Source organism: Heloderma suspectum, chromosome 6, assembly GCF_057233095.1.
Source record: "Heloderma suspectum isolate Gila_16-S chromosome 6, 16-S_ref, whole genome shotgun sequence".
Classification (NCBI taxonomy): domain Eukaryota; kingdom Metazoa; phylum Chordata; class Lepidosauria; order Squamata; family Helodermatidae; genus Heloderma; species Heloderma suspectum.
This window is the reverse complement of record NC_139463.1, coordinates 53,067,404-53,090,909: the sequence shown is the minus strand read 5'-3', so window position 1 is coordinate 53,090,909 and position 23,506 is coordinate 53,067,404. Positions and strand designations below refer to the sequence as shown.

General features: G+C 44.3%; 1 protein-coding gene across 6 annotated transcripts in view; it reads left to right on the top strand.

Moving 5' to 3' along the window:
• MYO1D (myosin ID) overlaps positions 1–23,506 on the top strand; it is a 279,486-nt gene that overhangs the window by 142,525 nt on the left and 113,455 nt on the right. For all 6 annotated transcript variants that reach the window (XM_084804344.1, XM_084804343.1, XM_084804340.1 and 3 more), the window contains one exon: positions 4,992–5,096. In XM_084804344.1, the coding sequence (XP_084660470.1) occupies positions 4,992–5,096 (105 nt within the window). The remainder of the gene's footprint in view (positions 1–4,991; positions 5,097–23,506) is intronic.

The following is a 23,506-nucleotide window of genomic DNA, read 5'->3' as shown; positions in this document are numbered from 1 at the left end:
TGCCTAGGTTTGTTTGTAATCTAAGAGTTAATTGAATCCATCCTAGAGTTTGTATAAGTGTCTTTTGCCAACCAAACCAGTACCGTAGAGTACTCATATATTTTGTTGCACATGTATTCAATACAATTCCTCCATTTTTCGAAGAGACGTGTGTGTGTGTGTGTGTGTGTGTGTATACACGCATACGTGTGTACCAGTGGGTCACCCTTATCAAGATGCGCTGTGGCCAGAGTTAAAAGATCCCTTAACGGTGTATCTCAAAACATGTGCATTCCTGTATACATGTCCAGAGAGGACATTCAATAACACTATACAAGGCAAGAAGGCTTCCTTTAATAAGTAGATTTCTTGCTCAAATTAGGATAACAAAAAGGAGCACAAGCTTTGGCAAAATGTATAAGCTGCTGCTAAGGCAAATAAAAAAGAATTTGACAACCATTTTGCTGAAAGCATTAAGCCCAACCATTTAAAAATAATCAAGTATGTCAGGAGTAGGAAACTGGCCGGAGAAGTGATTGGACCATTCATTGACAAAATAGTGCTGAAGGAGGATACGGAGATTGCAGAGAAGCTGAATTAACTGGTCGTCTTCACTGTGGAAGATGTAGAACACTTACTTGCACCTGGAACATCTTTTTCAGGGAGTCTGAAGAAGAGTCTGAAGAAACGAGTCAAGTAGAGTTGATGAGATAATATTCTAGGGTTTACTGACAAGATTACCAGTTCTCGATGGCATCCATCCAAGAATCCTAAAAGAAGTCTAATGTGAAATTGTTGCTCTTCTAACCAAAATATGCATCTTATCCCTAAAATTGGCCTCCATACTAGAGGTATGGAAAGTAGCCAATGTAACATTATCTTTAAATAGGGATGAGGTGGAGGGGTGTCCTGGAAACGGTGAGCCCAAGCCCTGGCTTAACATCTGTTCCATACAAACTGGTGAAAAGCATTATTAAAGATAGAATTACTAAGCATATAGAAAACAATCCTTGTTGAGGAAGAAACAGCATTGCTTTTACAAAGGAAAGACTTGCCTTACCAAGCTTTTGTAGTTCTTTGTGGGTTTCAAAAAACGTGGATGGGGTGATCCCACAAAAGTGTTTGTTAGAGTAAACCCATTGGTCTTTAAGATGCCGCAGACCCTTTATTGTTGCTGTGACAGACTAGCACAGCTATCCCTCTCGAAGTTGTTCCCTCACTTAAGGCTCTTGAGTAAACTTAGCAGTCATGGGATGAAGACGACAGCTCCTGTTGCTGATAGATCACTGATTAAACAACGGGAAGCAGAGAGTCGGAGCAAATGCGCAGTTCTTGCAGTTCAGGGTAGGAAGCAGCAAGGTCCAGCAAGTATTTGCATTGGTCCTGGTGCTACTTAACTTGTTCATAAATGTCTGAGAACAGGGTAGAGCAGTGGGCTAGTTAAACTTGTGAATGACACCAGAATATTCACGATAGTGAAATTCCAAGTGAATGAATAAATCCTTTGTTTACGGTCAGCTGACCACCAGCAAAATATACAAAAGTACGTAACAATAAAATATATTGATCTACATCATAAAATTAAGTCACAGTGCCATAGAGGATCTAGTTAAAATAGCAACGTTCAAAAATTTAACAACGCGCTTGATGATTAATCTGTTGTATCCTTCGAGTAAGATACACATAATACACATAAAGACCGACCTGGAAAAGATTGAGTAATCGGAAGTATCAGGGCATCTCTGACCCCCTGATAGTAACAGCAATTAAACAAAACATGTATTACAGATTCCTCTTCAATATTGTTACAAGGGCAACATCTCTCATTTACTGGTGTTTTGGAATATCTTCCAGCTAAGAGTTTAGAGGGTAAAACATTAGGCCGGGCCAAAGAGAATGCTTTCCTGTATTTAGGAATTGATAGCCAGTTTAAATAACCCATTCCATCTTTGGAGCCTGGCAAACACAAAAGTCTGGGGGAACATGGGCTCTGTGCTGCACAATAGAGTTCTTGGAGGTCAATATCTTGCCGCCTCTGTTTAACTAGAAATTTTGCGCTATCCCAGTCCAAAGATAGTAAGTAGGAAGGGGAGAACCCTATTGAATTAACTTTCTGCACCACTTCCTTTCTCCAAAGTGATGCACAGGAATTAGTTACTGGTACCGCCAAAGATGCAAAGGAGGTGGAGGGGAGCACAAGGCAGCAGTGGAGCCAGAAGTGAATGGAATATGTCCATGCCAGACACTTCAAAGAATTAAGGCCGGCTTCCAGATTAAGAACAACACCTGCAACATACCTGGGCACACCAAATATAGATCCAAGAAAATAAGATTGTACACCTTCTATAGAGCATATAGCAGTCGGAAATTGGTGCCCCAAAGAGTGTCTGAGAGACAATTGTAACTTTATAAACCCCGATGGCTGGCGGAATGTGTTCTCCACTTTTAGTAAAGAAAAAATGGACTATAGCATTCACATTTTGTTTGGCTTTGGCCTTAACAGATTTTCCCTGCACTCTCCAATTTACAGTTTCATAAAACCAGATACCTAGATATTTATACTAATCTACTTGCACAAATCTGTTATTATTTAGAGTCCAGGAGTATCTAACCTTCCTTTTTGAAAAGACCAAAACTTTAGATTCTGGATAATTAATAGTTAGAAGGTTTTTCTGAACGTAATCAACAAACCTGATCTGCAATCTCTGAAGGCCCAAGCGTGTCTGAGAAATCAGAACTGCATCATCAGCATACAAAAGGACAAAGATCTTTTTGGATCCAAGCTTAGGTGGATGGGAAGGTAATGAACCTAACACAGAGGGAAGGTCAGCCAAAAATAAATTAAATAAAATAGGGGCAAGAACACACCCTTGCCTAACTCTGCAGGTAGAGGCAATGTCCTCTGAGAGATCATAGAATCATAGAATAGTAGGGTTAGAAGGGGCCTAAAAGGCCATTGAGTCCAACCCCCTGCTCAAGGCAGGAATCCAAGTCAGAGCATCCCTGGCAGATGAGGCCTAACCAGGTAGTAGACTCCAACCACCAGGTTCCTTTTATTCTTTGCTCCATTTATTTTGATCCAGATGCTCTCGATGGGGCTACCAAGCTCATCCTCTTGTATTTCTGTGCAGGGATATGTAGTTTTCACATACAGTGCAACCCCACTATCTGGGCCCCAGAGTTCTTGAGTTTCCTTCCCAAAGATGGCCAACATTACTACATTGTCTCTGTGCATACATATGTACAATGTACATATGTACAATGTATGTATCAAAAACAGTAGCTATTTATCAATAGAATATTGCTCCAATTTGCACCACAGACATTCGTGAGAGATGGAATCAAAGGCAGATTTTAAATGGATAAATGCTGTAAAAAGTTTACCTCCTTTAGGCTTAGTGTACTTATGAGCAAGATGGGCCACAACCAGACAGTGGCCTAAAGTAGAATGACCTGGTTTGAAACCTATCTGTTCTTCCCCTAAGATATCATTATCATTAATCCACACTTTTAAGGCCCAGAAAGCTAGTATACACCTACCCAACTATAGGTAACAAACTAATTGGTCAGTAGTTATTTGGATCATCTTTGGGGCCTTTTTTATAGATTGGAAATTCCACGTGGACTGCATATAGTCCAAAGGGATCTGTCCAAACTGGGGGAATGGACAACACAATGGTAACTGAGGTCCAGTGCACCTAAGTGTATGGTGGTGCACAGAAATCCTAGCCTGCATATACCCTGGCGGGATTTAGAATGGTGGTGCCTAATCCAGGTTCAGAGCCAGTGTGCCTCTGGATACCATTTGCTGCGGCAAGACAGTGGGGAAGAGCAAATGCTTTCATGTCCTGATGGTGAACTTCCCAGAAGCATCTTGTTGGCCATTGTAGGAAACAGCATGCTGGATTAGGAGGCTCTTTGGTGTGGTCCAGTCTTTTATTTTCACCACAGATGGTGACTGTAGCCATGAAATTAAAAGACGCTTGCTCCTTGGGAGGAAAGCTATGGCAAACCTAGACAGCATAGTAAGAAGCAGAGACATCACCTTGCCGACAAAGGTCCGCATAATCAAAGCTATGGTTTTCCAAGTAGTAACGTATGGCTGTGAGAGCTGGACTATAAGGAAGGCTGAGCACCGAAGAATTGATGCTTTCGAACTGTGGTGCTGGAGAAGACTCTTATGAGTCCCCTGGACTGCAAGGAGGTCAAATCAGTCCATCCTAGAGGAAATAAACCCTGAGTGCTCATTGGAAGGACAGATACTGAAGCTGAAGCTCAAATATTTTGGCCACCTAATGCGAAGAGAAAACTCTCTGGAAAAGACCCTGATGCTGGGAAAGACTGAAGGCAAAAGGAGACGGGAACGGCAGAGGATGAGATGGCTAGATAGCATCACTGATGCAATGAATATGGACATCAGCACGCTCCGGGAGAGAGCGGAGGACAGGAAGGCCTGGCATGCTGTGGTCCACAGGGTCATGAAGAGTCGGACACGACTTAATGACTGAACAGCAACAAGTCTTTTATTTTCTGTGATCATCGGTTGAAAGAAAGGTCTTGTTATGAAAATCTACAAGACCGAACAACATTAGGTTCTGCAAATTGTTGCATGGAAAATAAACACAAGACAGAATTAAGTTTTATGCCTTGTTTAAATGGTTGCTCATTTGCATTTTTCAGGGCTTTAGAAACTATGGCCAAGCCCTTCAATTTGCCACCGTGGCTGGAAAACATATGTAAATTCAATTCTAGATTTTGAAGACAGATTACCTTTTCTTAACTGACGCTGTTCTCACACATTCTGCCCTTCCCCGCTCTATTTAAGAAATGCCACTTCTAAAACCAAGAACAGGCTGGCCAGAAATCCTGCCTTGGTTGTGGAGGGCAGCAACTAAAGTCCTGTCACAAATATATATTTGTGACCCTTTTAGCTGTCTGACCTGGAATGGTAAAGGTGCTGCTGCCTGTATTTAAATGATGAAGATAAATTACCTGCCTGTTTCCCCTTTTAGATTCCAGATAACCCTCAGGCTGCAGGATCATTCCTCCCTATTGCCTTTGAGTTGCAAAGAAAGGACAAGTTTATGAATGTTCTTTTCTCATCTCACGTCCGCAAGGTAAGCACAGCAAACAGCTGCAAAAGAATGAAAAAAGCTTCCAGGAAGAGACGGGGAGGGGAATGAGCTTCAGGAAAAAAAAACATTTACATGGCTGAAGCTTGAGAGAAGGGAGTTTTAAAAGAATAGTAAAACCTGTAGTGCATCTGTAAAGCTGGTGCCCTTCAGATGTGCTGGAGTGTGCTGGCTGGGGATGATGGGAGCTGTAGTTCAATGCATTGGCAGGGTGCCAGGTTGGGTGAAACTCCTGTAATATATTCCAAAGAAATGAGGAAAAAGTTGGCATGGGGATCTGGGAAGTCAAACTTACAGTTGGCTGTAGAACGGCCTACAATTATACATGAATGAAACAAAAACCAGCCAACTGGAAGTTGGGGTTCTGACAGTTAGCATGCAGTTTGAGAAATTCCATTTTTGCAGTGGTTCATAGGCTCTTCTGTGCTAAGCAGGCTAGCTTGGAGATGGAGGGAGCTTTGCTTTGAAATGTAAAGGGCAGATCTGTACTTGAACTTTTTCTCACAGGTGTCTTTGGCTTGATGCAGGCTTCATGTCTTTTGGTTTGCTTATTTTAGAAGGTGTTGGTGGGGGCAGAAGAGCCTCCATGCTAGGGGAGAATGGGGCAGCAACCTCCTGCCAGTCTCCCCCCACTTGTGGCAGAGAGGCCCCCAAGTGCCACGTGGCTGCTGAGCGCCATGCTTAATGTTCTCCTCCCCCCCGGCAGTCTCAGTACAATACTGAGCCTGTGTGCTGGGCACACGTGCTCAAAACATTGACCCTTAAGTGGTCGGCACTCGGAGCAAGTGGCAGTGAGGCAGGGCAGTTGGGAGACCGCTCTCCCTCCCTGCCAGTTATCATCCTGAACCAGCTCACCCGAGCTCGTCCGTGCCCACAAAGTATGTTAAAAGTGGGCATCTGTGCTGGCACCGGAGCTAACTGGTTTTCTGGCCACATGCCTGCACAGAACCCTGAACTCTGCTTCCAGTCTTCCCTTCCCTTCCCTTCCCTTCCCTTCCCTTCCCTTCCCTTCCCTGAGGACAGAGCTTGCCACAAGGGTGGCACTGCCTTCCCACCTGGAAGAGTCCTGTTGGCTGCCTCTGTCTCTGCCCTCTTCACCTGAGAAGCTGAACAACTTTGGATACTGTGGGGAAGCTGGGGGTGAATGGGCGGCTCCCTAGATCAAAAGAGCTAGCTGGGTTGTGGGCTGTGGCGCATGCCAGTGCATGGAGTCAGCCTTTCTGAATATTCGAGCCACAGCTTGTCGTGTCGTCTGAACCTGGCAGTGGGGGTTGTGTGAGGGTTAAACGACCCTTACATAACCCCAGGCCTGTTCTAGGGTTGTGTGGGGGTTAAATAATTATTTTTATTTATTTATTTACTTATTTCATTTCGATACCGCCCAATAGCCAAAGCTCTCTGGACGGTTCACAAAAATTAAAACCAAAAAACACACAGTAAAACAACACAAAATATACAAACATTAAAACCACAATATAACAATACAACCAGAGTAAAACCAGAGTAAAACCTAGCAGCAATGCAGAGATTTAAAATAGCAAAGCTAAAAGTCTAGAAAGCTAAAATGCCTGGGAAAATAAAAAGGTCTTCACCTGGTGCCAGAAGGAAGACAATGTAGGTGCCAGGCAAACTTCACTAGGGAGCTCATTCCACAGCCAGGGTGCCACAGCAGAAAAGGCCCTCCTCCTAGTAGCCACCCGCCTCACTTCCTTTGGCGGGGGCTCACGGAGAAGGGCTGCTGAGGATGATCTTAAGGTCCAGGCAGGCACATATGGGAGGAGGCGATCCTTCAGATAACCTGGCCCCAAGCCGTTAAGGGCTTTGAATGTTAATACCAGCAGTTTGAATTGGGCCCAGAAATGGACCAGCAGCCAGTGCAGCTGAAAAAGTACTGGTGTAATGTGAGCTCATTGGCCAGTCCCTGTTAACAATCTTGCTGCCCTACTTTGGACCAGCTGAAGTTTCCGGACCGTTTTCAAAGGCAGCCCCACGTATAACACATTTCAGTAATCCAGACGAGAAGTTATCAGAGCATGGACAACTGTAGCTAGGCTATCTCTGTCCAGATAAGGGTGCAGTTGGTATACCAGCCTAAGCTGATAAAAAGTGCTCTGTGCCACTGAGTTCACCTGTGCCTCAAGTGACAGTTCTGGGTCCAAGAGCACCCCCAAACTACGAACCTGATCCTTTAGGGGGAGTGCAACCCCCTCCAGGACAGGCTGAATATCACCTAGCCAGGCAGACGAACCACCCGCTAACAATGCCTCCGTCTTGTCTGGATTGAGTTTCAGTGTATTGGCCTCATCCAGTCCATTACCGTGCCCAGGCCCTGATTCAGAACAGCCACTGCCTCACCTGGGTTTGATGAGAAAGAGAGGTAGAGCTGGGTGTCATCCGCATATTGATGGCACCTCAGCCCACACCTCCGGTTAACCTCCCCCAGCGGTTTCATGTAGATGTTAAACAGCATGGGGGATAAAATAGAGCCCTGTGGAACCCCATGGCACAATTGCCATGGCACAGAGCAATAATCCCCCAGCACCACCTTCTGGAGTCGGCCAAGTAGGAGCGGAACCACTGCAGCGCAGTGCCTCTAGCTCCCAACCCAGGCTACCTATCCAGAAGGATACTGTGGTCGATGGTATCGAAAGCCGCTGAGAGGTCCAGGAGAATCAACAGGGTTGTACTCCCCCTGTCCCTCTCCCAGCAGAGGTCATCCCACAGGGCGACCAAGGCAGTTTCCATTCCAAAACCAGGCCTGAAGCCTGATTGAAATGGATCTGTTTCCTTCAAGAGTGTCTGGAGCTGTCCTGCAACCACCCGCTGAAGCACCTTGCCCAGGAAGGGGATGTCGGCCACTGGCCTATAATTGTTAGCATCCTCTGGGTCCAGGTGAGGCTTTTTCAGGAGGGATCTGATTACCACCTCTTTTAAAGAGGCCAGCACCACTCCCTCTCTCAAGGAGGAATCTACAACCTCCTGGACCCAGCCGGACATCCCCTCCTTGTTTGATGTAATAAGCCATGAAGGGCAAGGGTCAAGCACACAAGTAGTCGATTGGACTTGGCCAAGCACCTTGTCCGCATCCTCAGGCCTCAATAACTGAAACTCATCCAATAAAACTGGACCAGACGGTGCTCTGAACGCCTCTGCCAATGGAACTACATTAATCGTGGTGTCCAATTCATGATGAATCTGGGCGACTTTATCTTCAAAGTGCCACGCAAACTCGTCACAGTGTGCAACCGAGGGTTCCGCCGTCCCTCTCCCTGGCCCAGAATGTAACAGGCTGCGAACCACTCAGAAAAGCTCTGCTGGACAACACTGAGAAAATGCAGTGCTGGTGGGAAAGAAATCTCTTTGCCACCCTCACTGCCACAGAGTAGGCTCGATAATGAGCTCTAACCTGTGTTTGGTCAGACTCAGCATGAGTTTTCCTCCACCTGCGTTCTAGCCGTCTCCCCTCTTGCTTCATTGCCCTCACCTCAGGTGTGTACCAAGGAGCTGGCCAGGCTCTGCTCAGAGGGAGAGGGTGCTTGGGCGTGTCAGCTGCCTGAGTCAACTCTGCATTCCACAAAGTGACCTGGTCTTCGACAGGAGCACCAGCCATACCAGCAGGAAAATCCCCCAGAGCCCTCTGGAATCCATCAGAATCCATTAGTCTCCGGGACGGACCATTTTAATAGGTCCCCCGCCCTTGCAGAGGGGAAAGGCTGTGAGAGTCTAAACCTCAGCAGGAAGTGATCTGACGATGACAAAGGAACAGATGTTAATTCCTCCACTTTCAGATCACCATTCTCCTGCCCAGTCGAGAAAACCAGATCAAGTGTGTGTCCGTTCACATGTGTTGGGCCAATGACATGCTGGGACAGCCCCATGGTTGTCACGGCGGCCATGAATTTCTGAGCCACCCCGGATACAGCGGCCTCGGCATGGAAGTTGAGATCCTCCAGAACTGTCATCCTAGGGGTCCTCAACACCAAGTCCCAGACCACCTCCATCAGCTCAGGCAGGGAGTCTAGTGGGCAGCAGTGTGGGCAGGACACCAGCAGAATCCCTAATCTGTCCCGGGTACCCAACGTAAGGTACAAACACTCAAGATCTGCACTCGAATGAGCAGGAAGCCTAGAGAGAGGGACTGAATTCCTATAGACCATGGCAACCCCCCCCAACCCTCGAGTTAGCGTTGGTGCTGCACTGAGTACCCAGGAGGGCACAGCTGGGAGAGAGTGACCCCTCCCAGTTCCCCCACCCAGGTCTCAGTAATACATACCAAGTCAACCCCCTCATCCACAATCAGATCATGGATGAGGAAGATCTTCGTCATACTGGATTGGCTCTGCGGGATGGGAGTTGGGGGCACTGTGCTGCAGTGGTTCTGCTCCTACCTGCAGGGCCGATTCCAGAGAGTGGTATTGGGGGATTCCTGTTCTACCCCGTGGCTTTTAAGCTGTGGGGTGCCACAGGGTTCTATTCTATCCCCCATGCTGTTCAACATCTATATGAAGTCATTGGGAGAGGTCGTTAGGAGTTTGGGGGTGGGGTGTCACCAGTACGCTGATGATGCTCAGCTCTATTTCTCCTTGTCATCGGAGTTGGTTGAGGTGGTGAAGGTGCTGGACCAGTGCCTGGAGGCTATAATGGGCTGGATGAGGGCCAGTAAACTGAAGCTAAATCCTGACAAGATGGGAGCTCTGTGGATTGGTGGTTCCCGAGTCTGGGAATTGCGTAAGTGACCAGTCCTGGATGGGGTTGCATTCCCCCTGAAGGAGCAGGTGTGTAGCTTGGGAGTACTCCTAGATCCATCCCTGTCACTGGAGCCCCAGGCGGACTCCATGGCCCGGAGTACTTGGGGCCAGCTTTGGCTGATCTGCCAGCTACGGCCTTTCCTGGACAGGGATAACCTAGCCACAGCAGTGCACGGGCTGGTAACTTTGCGATTAGACTTCTGCAATGCACTTTACGTGGGGCTGCCCTTGAAGACGACTCGGAAGTTGCAGCTAGTACAAAATGCAGCAGCTAGACTGTTGACCGGAACACCGCATAAAAACCACATAACACTGGTTTTAAAGGAATTGCACTGGCTGCCAATATGCTTCCGGTCAGAATTCAAGGTTTTAGTGATGATATTTAAAGCCCTAAGTGGCTTGGGACCTCGCTATTTGAGGGAGCGCCTTCCCCTCTGTATGCCTGCCCCAGGATTGAGATCTGTTGGAGGGGCCCTCCTCTGCATCCCACCAGTACGAGACATACACTATGGTGGGACGTGAGAGACGACCTTCTATGCTCTGGCACCCTGGTTGTGGATTCCAACCGGGTTCCACCCCAGTTCTCTGCTCAGGCCCCTTGGAGGCCTGATTGGTGCAGACATTGCTCTCATTTCAGCGCAAAGTAAAAATGTGTCTTTTTACCAAAGCCTTTGACTGCTAAATGCATTCCCTAGCACATTGTTTTAACTGTTTTATTGTTTTAGATTTTAACTGGTTTTAGCTTGTTTAATAGTTCAATATGTTTTTAAGTGTTTACATTATTTATTGTTTTATACTGTTTACACTGATTTTATCTGTATGCTGCCCTGAGATCTTAATGATATAGGGTGGGATAGAAATGTTTTAAATAAATAAATAAAAACATTATTTTGGACCGACCTGGCATTGAGCAGCAGCACCACCAGACCTGAGGGCAAGCTGGTAAGGCTACCAGGAACCATCAGGTTGGGGGAAGAACCAGAAGAGGGGTTAGCCTTACGGTGTCTAGCCCCTCTTCTCCTCAGCTGGCCTGTTAATCCCTTAACGCCATACCTCCCCCTACCATGACTGCAGTTATGGTCGCACCTCCCAGTTGTTCAATGGACTTCCCAGGCACATATTAAAATGTAAAATATAAAACAATGTAAAAGAGAGCAACAGCTAAGAAGGAGCAGCTAAGATCCGCATTTCCCCCTTTCTTCCTCGTCTTTAAAGCTGCTGCCCTCTGCTGCCACTATTTGCTGCTAGTAACTGGTTGCTGGTATTTCTGGAGAGGTGGCAGGTGGGTCTTCATGTGCTCCTCTGTGCATCCCCAAGTGCAATGCTAAGTGCGCACTTAGTGTTGTACTTCGCACAACGCCGAGGTGCGCAGAGGTGCTGCCTCTGGCAGCCCCGCTCTGAAATACCTGTGAAGGAGAGGAGTGGCTGGTCAGCTGATGGTTGCAGCATCATTGAGCATCATGGAGCAAATAACCACACAGACAACACGACAAGCCATGGCCGCGGCTTGAATATTCACATATCTGCAGCCACCTGTGGCTTAAAGAAGCTATGGTGGGCTGCGGTGATCATGAGAGCCAGGTCAGTCTGAAACTTGTCTGTCTGCATATGGAAGCAAGCAGGGAGTCAAAGCAATGCAGCTATCTACTGCCAAGGCTGACCACTCAGAAGGCTTGGGAGGAGTAGGGAGTGGTGGCAGTGGCAGTAGTTTGCAGGGGAAAGCACCCCTTTGCAGGGGAAAGGGTAGATCTCCACAAGGAGGAACTTCTTTGCATGTGTAATGGGGTGGAGATTAGAGAACAGGAAAATGGTTTTTTTGCTAGGGCAGAGGCTGGGTGGATTGAAGGTTAATTGAACAGGAATCCATTTGGGGCATGATTTCGGTGATAATGTGTCTGAGGGAAATTAATATTGGGGTGATCTGAAGGTGTTATTGGGGCAGGATATAGGTAGCTAATGCATTTGGTGGAAATTGCTCTGGGGCAACAGGGTCTGATTGGTTAACAGTTTGGGGGTCATCTTTCTATTTGGGGAAGTAAATTTTGGGGAATACATTTTAACATAATTTAGAGGTGATTTAGGAAAATTATTTGGCTTGCCTGTTGTGAAATGGGTGCTCTGTTTGCGTAGACAAATATGGATTCAAAGGACTTTTTTGTGTCATTGTGTAGGTCAGAAACATACTCACTCCACTCTCTGCTTTGCATTCATGTTCTCAAATGTACCTTGCAAGCCTCCTGTTGACTTTTCTATGGAAACTGGAATCTCTTTGGCTCTGTCTACTGTGACCCTGTGGCTTTGCCTGCTTTGACCCCCTGGCTCCACTTTCTGTTGTTTGCCTTGCCCTCTCCCCACCAGTCCCAATGGGCACCAGCTGCTAATGGCTGCAGAACAGCTGTTTGGCCCCTTGGCATTTATGCCAGAGTCCTGCAAGGTTCCATCTTGTCCCTCATGCATTTTAACACCTGCATTAAACTGCTGGGAGAAGTTGACTGGAGATTTGGGGTCTACACAGCTGCACCTTTCCTTTCCATCTGCTTCAGGTGAGGTTGCTAAGGTGGCCCTGAATAGATGTTCAGAGCTTGTAATAGAATGGATGGGAGCCAACAAAGTGAATCTCAGTCCAGATAAGATTAAAGTATGATATAGTTGACCAAAGAAATCGGATTCAACCTGTTCTACTTGCGGGTATCCTAACCCTAAAGCATAATTTTCCCATCTTGGAAGTGCTGTTAGATCTGACTTTGCAGATGGATGTTCAGGTATCCTCTGTGGCCTGCAGCACTTTCTATCAGCTTCGGCCAATTCACCAGCTGGGTCTCTTCCCTGGGAAAAAAAAGTATCTGGACACAGTTATCTTTGCCCTTATAACATACAACATGTATAGGTGGAATGAGAGACCAGCAGAGCAGGGGCTCCTCGCAAGTGCGCTGTCACCCACGATCCCCTGGACTGAACCACCTGCAGGGCTGGAGGTTTTTCGAAGCTTGATTGATTGCTGGGGGTGGGGCTGTCCAGGGGGATCACAGTTGGGGAGAGGACTAACGTTCCCCTTCCTGTGTGCTGTGCCATCCCAGAATCCCCCCCCCCCCCGTGGCAATTAAGCTTTTTTTAAAAAACGACGACAACCTGCCCTTGGTGCCAATAGAAGTTTTTTTTCTGAGCCTAATTACATGAGGTGAGAGCGATTTTCCTTCAGATGGGAAAGAGAGAGAGAGGAGGAGGAGGAGGAGGACAGAAGTGGGGGTGGAGGGGGAGAGATGAGTGGAGAAGAAAGGCAGAGAAAAAAGTGTTTTTGCCTTCCTAAAGGCTACGCAGAAGGTTAAATGGTGAGACAATCTGGACAAGAAGTCCGTTTCCAGGGACCCCAAGTGGTGTGTGTGTGTGTGTATGGCTCCTCCAGATCCGTGTGCCCTGGATTTTGGCTCATAGAGAGGTGGTACATCATGTGAGGCTTCCTAGCTTGATGTACTTACGTCTGCCTGTGTGGGTGCCTATGTGCTGGAGTTTGGAGGAAAAGTCACAAGTCCCCACCACATAGAAAGACAAGCCCAGAGACTGCAGAGCAGGGAAAGGGGGGAGGAGGGAGCCATCATTTCACCCCCTCCCTGACTCTGTTGCCTCTTCCGCTTTACCTCTGTCTGTTCCTCCTCCATATTGTCCAGTTCTAGTTCCATCCTTCCCCTTCTTTTGATCCCCAACCCAAGCCTGTATGTTCCTTCCAGCCTTCCCCACTACCCTCCTCCATAATTTTCTTCCTTGCCCCCTTTCCTCTACCTCCTTTGCCCCACTCTTGCACCCTCACTCCTCCCACCACCCACCCTTTTACAAGTCAGTTTAGAGAATTTGAGGAGAAGGTAACTGGTCAATTAGAAGAAGTTAAGGGATATTTAGATGTCAGATTCCAGAAGTTAGAGCAGAAATATGAGGAGTTAAAAATAAAAGATGAACAGGCGCTTCAAAAATAAATTGTATTGAGGAATAAAAAGAAGTAAAGGAAAAATTTGATGGTCTTCTTGTAGATTTTAAAATATGTGAAGCATTAATATCAGATGCACAAAGCAAGATCAACATTTGGAAGAACAAGTAGAAAGTTTAGATAAAATGAGTCAGAAATTGAGTTTTAAAATTAGGCAAGTTGCAGAGAAAATGACGTTGAAAAGGTTAATTTGATAGTTTATTTTTGCTTCATTCATGGGTTCTGAATCAGATTCCATTCACACAGCAAAAGCCTTCCATGTTAACTTTGCTTATGCTAAGACAAAAAATGTGGATAGTGAGTTTTATTAGTGAGTTTTATTAGTGAGTTTTCTTGAACAATACCTCAGAAAGTATTAGTCTTGAAATCAGTTAGGGAGAATTCAGAATTTAAGGAAGATGGGAATCCTTTTTGGCAAATCTGTCTGCCATCACCTTGCAAAAAAGAAAGGAATTAAGTTTTTAATCAGAGAGACAGAAGAACAAGGAGCTATTTCAATATGTGGGGTTTACTGTTTAAGTTGATGTTTAGTTTTAGACATAAATGGCAGGTAGTAAAAGCCAAAGAAGAAGCTCTTTTGTTCATGAAGGCATTGGATGAGGAAGCAGTTGAAGCTCATGCACTGAATGATGAATGTTGTTAACTTATAGCCGTCTGTGACTCCTTACTGGAGCCTACAGGCACAGTACTAGAAGATGCTTACACTGTAAACATGTGGAGGACAGAATCTTAAACAGTGAGTTATAGAATCCATCAGCAAGATAAATTATATATCTATATCTATCTGTCTCCTTTGTTGTTCAGTCGTGTCCGACTCTTCATGACCCCGTGGACCATAGCACGCCAGGCCTTCCTGTCCTCCGCTCTCTCCCGGAGCGTGCTCAAGTTCATATTCATTGCATCAGTGATGCTATCTAGCCATCTCATCCTCTGCTGTCCCCTTCTCCTGTTGCCTTCATCTGTCTCCTACATATATCTATATTTAGCTTCTTTCCTTTTTTAGTCATGTTAGATGACTAAAATTACTTTTATGATTCTCAACATAAATGGTCTCAATTATCCAATTAAAAGAAGTAGCACAGTATTATAATCAGGAAAAAATATATCGTTTTGCAGGAAACTGATACTAAAATGCAACATGTAAAATACCTCACAAGTTTGAAGGGGGAAATATTTATGCTGCATGTACAAGTTGAAAAACTAAGGGGTAGTGATTTCCTCAGTTCAATTTCAATTAACAGTTGACTCAAGAGACTGAGAAGGTAGATATATTATGTTGAAAGGAATACTGTTAAATCAAATAGTAACGTGGATCAATGTATATGCACCTAATGTTAAGCAAGGTCTTTTTTATAATAAGTTGTCTGAGGAAATTACACCCTTTAAAAAAATAATTATTATTTTTATCTTTATAAATGAAATAAACAACATGAACAACCTAATCAGTAACTACAGTTTCCCAACAATACAATATTCTTAGAAGGACACAGCAATAATGAAAAGGAGAAGAAAAGAAAAGAAAAACAATTTTTTCTCTTTTCTCTCTCCTTTTTTTTTTAAAGGATTACATTTAAACTCCAATATACACGGGCTTCAAATCCCATTCTACTTAGAAATTATACCTATAACATTGGCAATATTACAATTCAATACAGCATAAGTAATCAACCTTACATTTAAATAATCAACCTTACATTTCAATATCATATTATCAGTCTTATAGCAAGGAAGCAGGCCTACAATTCATTTCCAGTAACCATATACTGCCATTAAGTTAGAATATAATAATAAAGCTTAACAATTTTACCAGTCAAAAATCTTACTAACCAGTTTTATAGTAGTGATGGTAATAATAATAATAAAAGGAGATTAAAAAGGATAAATAATAATTACAAATCACTAATAAATTTTATAATGTTATATAATAAAGCTTAGAAGCAACCTTACAACACTCAGTAATATATTTTATACTAGATATATAAATGAGTGTGCACATTTCTATATACCCTCAAACAATATATTTAAGTACAGTATATCATATCCATTTTAAAGCGAAAGGATTTTTTTTTTTAAAGGAAAAAGATGAAAGGAAACAAACGGATATATGTATAAGCAATTATCTCTGGCCCAGCCTGAAAGTTAACAAAACATGTTTGTAGATTCCAGTTCATGTAATTTCCCCCAGGAAATTACATCCTTTTTTGAGGGTGAAATTGTTTGTGGAGGAGATTTTAATGGTATCATAAATCCGGTGTTACAATGGAAAAGTTTGAATAAGACAAATTGTTTGCCATGTAGTTTCTTCACAGGAATTGAAACCTTGCATTTAATTGATATCTGGCATTTTATTAATGCTCAGATAAAAGAGTTTATCTACTTTTCAGTATAAATTCAAAGCTGTATGTGTATTGATGTTTTTTGTAACCCCTGCATTTTTAGTAAATGTGTTGGAGACTAAAATAGGTTTTCAATCTCTATCCAGTCATGTTCCTATGCCCTTTGTATGGGGAAATCAGCAGAAAAGTTCTAAAACACAAAACTGGAGTTTGACTAAGCTACAGCCTAAACTACTCAAGGAATGAACTGAGGGGTGGTTATATGGGATACTATTTCTGAACATGGCCAACTTCTTATTTCGGGACCAGAATCAGCATGGCATGGCAAAGTTAGAGGAGGAACAGGCAGTCTTCAATATGTGGGAAAGGCTGCCTAAAGATCTGCAAGAGAATCAAGAGGGAATGTCAGAAATTCTACAGGAAATAAAAAATGTATGAAAAGAATGGCTGGAAACTATTGACCCTTTAAAAGAAAAAACAGATGGAGTAGCCTCGCAGCTTTCAGATATTGCACATATGGCATCCAAAGCTCTGATGACTTAGTGGATAAAGTAGCAGTTACAGGAACTCTGGGGGAAAGCGACCATGTTGTACTTCAGTTCTTGGTTCTAAGGGAAGGAAAAGCTGAGTGTAGTCAAACACATACCCTGGATTTTAGGAAAGCTGATTTTAATAAACTCAGAACAATGATCACTAAGGTCCCATGGCAAGAGACGCTAACGAGAAAAGGAGTCCAAGATGGGTGGGAGCTTTTAAAAAAGGGAAGTCTCAAGGCACAATCACAAACAATTCCAACAAGAAGAAAAGGTGGAAGACAACAGAGGAAGCCAATGTGGCTTCACAAAAAGCTTAGAGATGACCTGAAAACAAAAAAGGACACATATAGGAATTGGAAAGAAGGCCAAGCAACAAAGGACGAGTATAGGCAGGTAGTACAGAATTGCAGGGATGGCGTCAGGAAGGCTAAAGCTGAGAACGAGCTGAGGCTAGCGAGGGATGCGAAAAGCAACAAGAAGGCTTTCTTCAGCTGCGTGCATAGTAAAAGACAGAGGAAAGAAATGGTTGTTCACTTATTAAATAAGGATGGCAAAACGATAACAGATGACAAAGAAAAGACAGAGGTGCTCAATTCCTACTTTGGCTCAGTCTTCTCCCAAAAGAGGGTCTATGACCCCCCTGGCCAAGGCGAAGTACAGGCTGAAGGGGCAGGATTGCAGCTTGAGATGGATAGGCATATGGTCAAGGAACACCGAATTACTTGGAATGAGTTCAAATCTCATTCCAAGGGGGAGCAAACAGGAGTTGGCCAGGGGAGTTGCAGTGGTTGAAGAGACAAAGGAGACAAAGGAGACAGAGGCTAAGAGGTAAGTGGGCTGCAGGAAGCCCAGGGGGCTGCCCTTTATCCTGATTGGCTGTGAGCTCACCAGGTGCTTCTGAGAGCTCCAACTGAATTGGGTGTGTGTGGCCTGAGTACTCCCAGCAGCTGAGTGGGCGGGAAGCTTCAGTCTGTTTCCCGCCTCCCAGCTGAGCAGAGCAGAGCAAGCTGCTCCAGCTGGTCCAGGGACTACAGAAGCAGGCAAGCTCCCAGAGAGCAAGCGACCAGAGCGAGTGATCAGGGGGAGCAAACAGGAGTTGGCCAGGGGAGGTCAAGGGGGAGGCCCCTAACATTTTTTTTTGACTAACTTTTTTCCATTTATTTGTCTTGTAACACACACTTTCACACCAGTGGGACTCTGCTTTTAACCTCTACTGAGTAGAGGAGCAGGCACAGGCTGTTCTAGAACAATCACAAAGCTAGACACAAAAAGGGAAAAGAGGCTATGGAAGGACAAGACTCTGCAGTGGTGGTGACCTGCAAGGTGTGTGCAATGTTTGTTTTCTTGCCTGAGAACAACATGGCCTGCACCTGCAAGAAGTGCAAGTTGATCACGCTGCTGGAAGAAAAAGTAAGAGGACTGGACTGGCGACCCTTCAGGGAATGAGAGAACAAGAAGAGTTCTTGGACAGAATGGGGGAACTACAGCAGCAAAGGGCAGACCAGAAGCTTGAAGAGCAACAGCAAGATGAGGCAGTGGGAAATGCTGAGGTGAAGAAAAATGGAGTAGAGGATACTCCTTGGAAAAGGGTGACAGTTAGGAGAAGAAGAACTAGACGCCACTCAGCATCAGTGGAAGCAGTGGAACTGGGGAACCGATTCCAGGTACTTGCGGATGAGACTGGAGGACAGCCTGCAGAGGAAGAATCACAGGGGAACCAACATGAGAGTGAGCAAGAGGCTGAAGGTCAGTCAAACAGAGGCGATGAAACCCAGGCCTACAAGAAGAAGAAGAGAAGAGTGGTAGTAGCGGGAGACTCCTTGCTGCGTGGGATCGAGGTAAAGGCGAAGTACAGGCTGAAGGGACAGGATTGCAGCTTGAGATCGATAGGCATATGGTCAAGGAACACTGAATTACTTTGAATGAGTTCAAATCTCCAGGACCAGATGAACTGCATCCTAGAGTAATAAAGGAACTGGCAGAAGAACTCTCAGAACCGCTGTCTATTCTCTTTGAGAAATCATGGAGGACGGGGGAAGTGCCAGATGACTGGAGGAGGGCTAACATTGTCCCTATCTTCAACAAGGGTATAAAGGAGGAACTTGGGAACTACAGACCAGTCAGTCTGACATCCATCCCTGGGAAAATTCTGGAGCAGATGATACAGCAATCCATCAGGAAGCACCTTGAAAACAATGCCGTGATGACTCGAAGCCAACATGGATTTGTCAAAAACAAGTCCTGCCAGACAAATCTGATCTCATTTTTGGATCAAGTCACCTCCCTTGTAGACCGTGGGAATGCTGTAGACATCATATACCTCAACTTCAGCAAAGCTTTCGACAAAGTGCCCCATGATATCCTGATGAGCAAACTAGCTCAAAGTGGGCTAGATGAAACAACCATCCGGTGGATCCACAGTTGGCTACAGAATCGGACTCAAAGAGTGCTTCTCAATGGGACCTTCTCAAACTGGGGAGAGGTAACGAGTGGGGTACCGCAAGGCTCAGTCCTGGGCCCAGTGCTCTTCCACATTTGTATGAATGACTTGGAGGAGGAGTTGCGGGGAATGCTGATCAGATGTGCAGATGACACAAAATGGGGCGGGATAGCTAATACTTTGGAAGACAGAAACAAAATTCAAAGTGATCTGGATAGACTGGAGCGCTGGGCAGAAAACAACAGAATGACATTTACTAGGGATAAATGCCAAGTTCTGCACCTAGGAAAAAGAAACCAAATGCACAGTTACAAGATGGGGGATACGTGGCTCAACAACACTTCAAGCGAGAAGGATCTTGGAATGGTTGTCGATCACAAGCTGAAGATGAGGCAACCATGTGATGTGGCTGCAAAAAAGGCCAATGCTATTTGGGGCTGCATTAATAGAAGCATCGCTTCCAAATCCCGGGAAGTACTAGTTCCCCTCTACTCAGCACTGGTTAGGCCTCATCTGGAGTACTGTGTCCAGTTCTGGGCACCACACTTTAAGAAGGATGCAGACAAACTGGAGAGGGTTCAGAGGAGGGCAACAAAGATGATCAGGGGACTGGAAACAAAGCCCTATGAAGAGAGACTGAAAGAACTGGGCATGTTTAGCCTTGAGAAGAGAAGACTGAGGGGAGATAGGATAGCGCTCTTCAAGTACTTGAAAGGTTGTCACAGAGAAGAAGGCCAGGATCTCTTCTTGATCATCCCAGAGTGCAGGACACGGAAGAATGGGCTCAAGAGACAGGAAGCCAAATTCCGGCTGAACATCAGGAAAAACTTCCTGACTGTCAGAGCAATACGACAATGGAACCAATTACCTGGGGAGGTGGTGGGCTCTCCCACACTGGAGGCCTTCAAGACGAGGCTGGACAGCCATTTGTCAGGGATGCTCTGACTTGGATTCCTGCATTGAGCGGGGGGTTGGACTCGATGGACTTGTAGGCCCCTTCCAACCCTACTATTCTATGATTCTATGATTCTATATTAGCCTGAAGCTGTGTCTGTTGTGTTGATTTGGAAGGGAAAGGACAGTCCATTCTTGACAGCTGGAGATGGGCAAAGTTCAATGCAGAGCTCCCAGACAACTTGCAAAATCTAACACAGATCTTCAGGAGTGGGTGGAATCGTTAGAAAATAAGAGCAGCTGCCGAAACCTCCATATCAGAAGTTTTGTGGAGCGGGAGGAGGGGAAACAATGAGATAATATTCCTAGCCTGATGGCTCACAGAGACTCTTCCGAACTTACAAGTAGAATTACAAGTAGAATGTGGTCAGGGCTCAACTTGGCAAGGCCTCCCCCAGGAGCACGACCCAGATACATTATTGTGCACTTTGAAGAAGAGGTGGCAAAAGATGCCATGTTCGATGCAGCAGGAGGGAGAGGACATTTGTTCTGTAACAGTACCCACGTACAAATTTTTCAAGACCTTTGTCTGGGAATGCTTCAAAAATGAAAGACACTCCAATATTAGACTGTGCAACTACAAAAGGCCACCTTTAAATACAAATAGGGCTTCCTGGTGAAAATCGTAGTGGAAATGGGAGGAAAAACTCACATTGCATCATCTCCACTAAGCAAGAAACCTAATGCTAAAGCTGAAACTGGATGCAGGAGAGGAAATCCTGGCGGAGGCAGACAGTGACCTCACCTTGGAGGAGGCAGAGTAAAACACCGTAGTTAACAAAGAATCATTGGCAGCCAGAAGGAGGACTTGGAAGCCTAGTAACCCTTCTCAACTGGCGTACTAAGGCGTTAATCGGCTTTGGGAGAGCGGCTTCTTCAGAATAATTTACTCAGAACAGTTTGCTCCTTAGTTTCTGACAAGTTAATTGAACTTAAAGGGAAGTAATTACAATGTTTCTCTCTTTTAATTAAGAGGGGTTAAAAAATATCCTGCTGTGTGCAATTGACAATGGCAGTACACACAGTGTTGGTGATGGGGACGGGGTAGAGTTAGGTTGGCTTGGCTTGCCACTTTTCTCCCCCAGTTACTCTCACCAACTCACCAGCAGTCTTAGATGGTGGCCCAGGTTCCTTCCTGCAAGGGGGGTGGGGTGGGGGGCAAATGATGGGAGGATTCATTCTTATTGTTGCTGTTATGGTTTTGTTTTTTAGAAATGCGGGTCATATAGTACATGAGATGGTCAGTGGGAGAATTGGGGGGAAAACAGAATGTGGGTAGAGGAACCCTAGAGATAGGGCATTCCCTCACCCAGGTTGCAGACTTGAATTTATGGGTTAACATATACCAGACTATTGAATTTTATCATTTAATGTGAAAGGACTTGGATCAGTAGTTAAGCAAAAGCATATCCAAAATGCTATTGAGTCTGACTGGCTGGATATAATTTTCTTGCAGGAGACTCATCATACAGAGTCAGCTACTAAGCTACTGCAATATGCAGAAATTGATCAGATTTATGTAGCGGCAAGCACACAATAAGTACCGCAATGCAATAAGTACCTCAAAGTTCAGGGGAGTACTTAATGCATTGTCAAAACACTTTGAATTTCAAATCACTGACATGCTGAAGGATCCTTGCGGTAGATATATAGTAATAAAGAGGAGCAAAGGTCCAGATAAATTTACGATCAGGGTTCATTTGCAGTCCTAACTCTAATCAGGTGCTATCACATTTGGACAGCTGCAATGAAAATCTTACAGTTGGAGATTAAGTCCTGTTATAGACAGCAGACATTAAGGAACAGTTGAGAAGAAATTTAAACAATTATTTCAAGGACAATAACACTCCAGATGCAGGAAGTACCACTACCTGGGACTCTATGAAAGCAGTAATGAGGGGGTGCTGCATTAAAGAGGCCAGTACATTAAAGAAACAATATGCAACTCCCCCCCCCTCGACCCAATGATTACAACATATAGGTGAATTAGAGGTGCTGCACAAAAAATGGGGGAGAAGGTTCGGAATCAACTGAACCAAAAACAGAATGAACTGCAGTCTATCAAAATTAACAATATAGCATTAAATTTGCAATTTACTAATCAAACACTTTATGAATTTGGAAACAAGAACTCTAAATTAATAGCCAACTATGTTAGAAAATGTAGGAGCAAACGGGATAGATACAATTAAAACTGTGGTGAGAGTCCCAATATTTCATGTTACAAAAATTAATGAACTCTTTACAGAGTTTTTAAAAACATAACATACCACAACCTCCCCTGCAAAAGATAGCATAATGAATTATTTGGGGACAGCTACACTAAAGACGTTCATATTAGAGCATCAACAGTACTTGAGTCACCAATACCTCTATAAGAATTGAATACAGTGATTTAAAAACTTTAGAACAACAAAGCCCTGGGCACAGATGGCTTTAGTGGGTGATTTTACAAATGTTTTGAAGAACAGCTTTCCCCAATTCTATTTATGCTTTTTGATTCCATACTGGATAATAAACCTATTCCAGATTCATGCATACCTTCAAGAATAATTTTTATTCCCAAATTTGGCACAGATCCAGAGGATTTGGATGCATGTAGACCAATATCTCTTCTAAACCAAGATTACACAATTTTAACTAGTGTACTGGCAAACAGACTGAACAATTTGGCCCCAAACTACATATGAGAAGATCAATTCGGATTTATACAAAAAGAAACATACCAGACCCTATCTGCAGATAATTAAATGTCATTCAGTAGGAAGGTAAAGGCAGTTACAGTCTCTTTCGACACCTCCAAGGCATTTAACAAGTGGGAGTGGAATTTTCTAATAGCCACAAGTCAGGTCATGGAGATGGGGAGCATTTCGTAAAGACAGTGGGACAATTATATAAAACAAATAGGGCAATAAATTAACACCAATGAGTTCCCAACCTATAGAAATACAAAGAGGCACAAAGCAGGGGTGCCCTTTGTTGCCCCTGTTGTTTGCTTTCTCAGTGGAAACATTAGCAAATTGCATTAGACAGGAAGAAAATTTGAAGGGAATAACAATAAATGGCAAAAAAAATCTCTTGAACTTTTATGCTGACAATATTGCAATTACTTCAGCCAACTCTGAACATGATTTGGAAAAGATACTTACCTTCAGTAACTAGAAAACCTATTTAAAATTTCAGTTTCTTCGGACTCAGTAAAGTATTTGAGAATCTTGTAACTTGGATAAACTCATTACGCTTAATTTTTTACCATTTTACAAACAAATAGTAAGATTACTTAGAAATTGATCTAAATTAAATTTGATCTGGTTAGGGAAAATAGCTACAAATAAGATCAATATTACCTAAATTTTTTTTTTTAAAATTTCAGGTGTTGCCTATCAGTTTAACTGATCAATT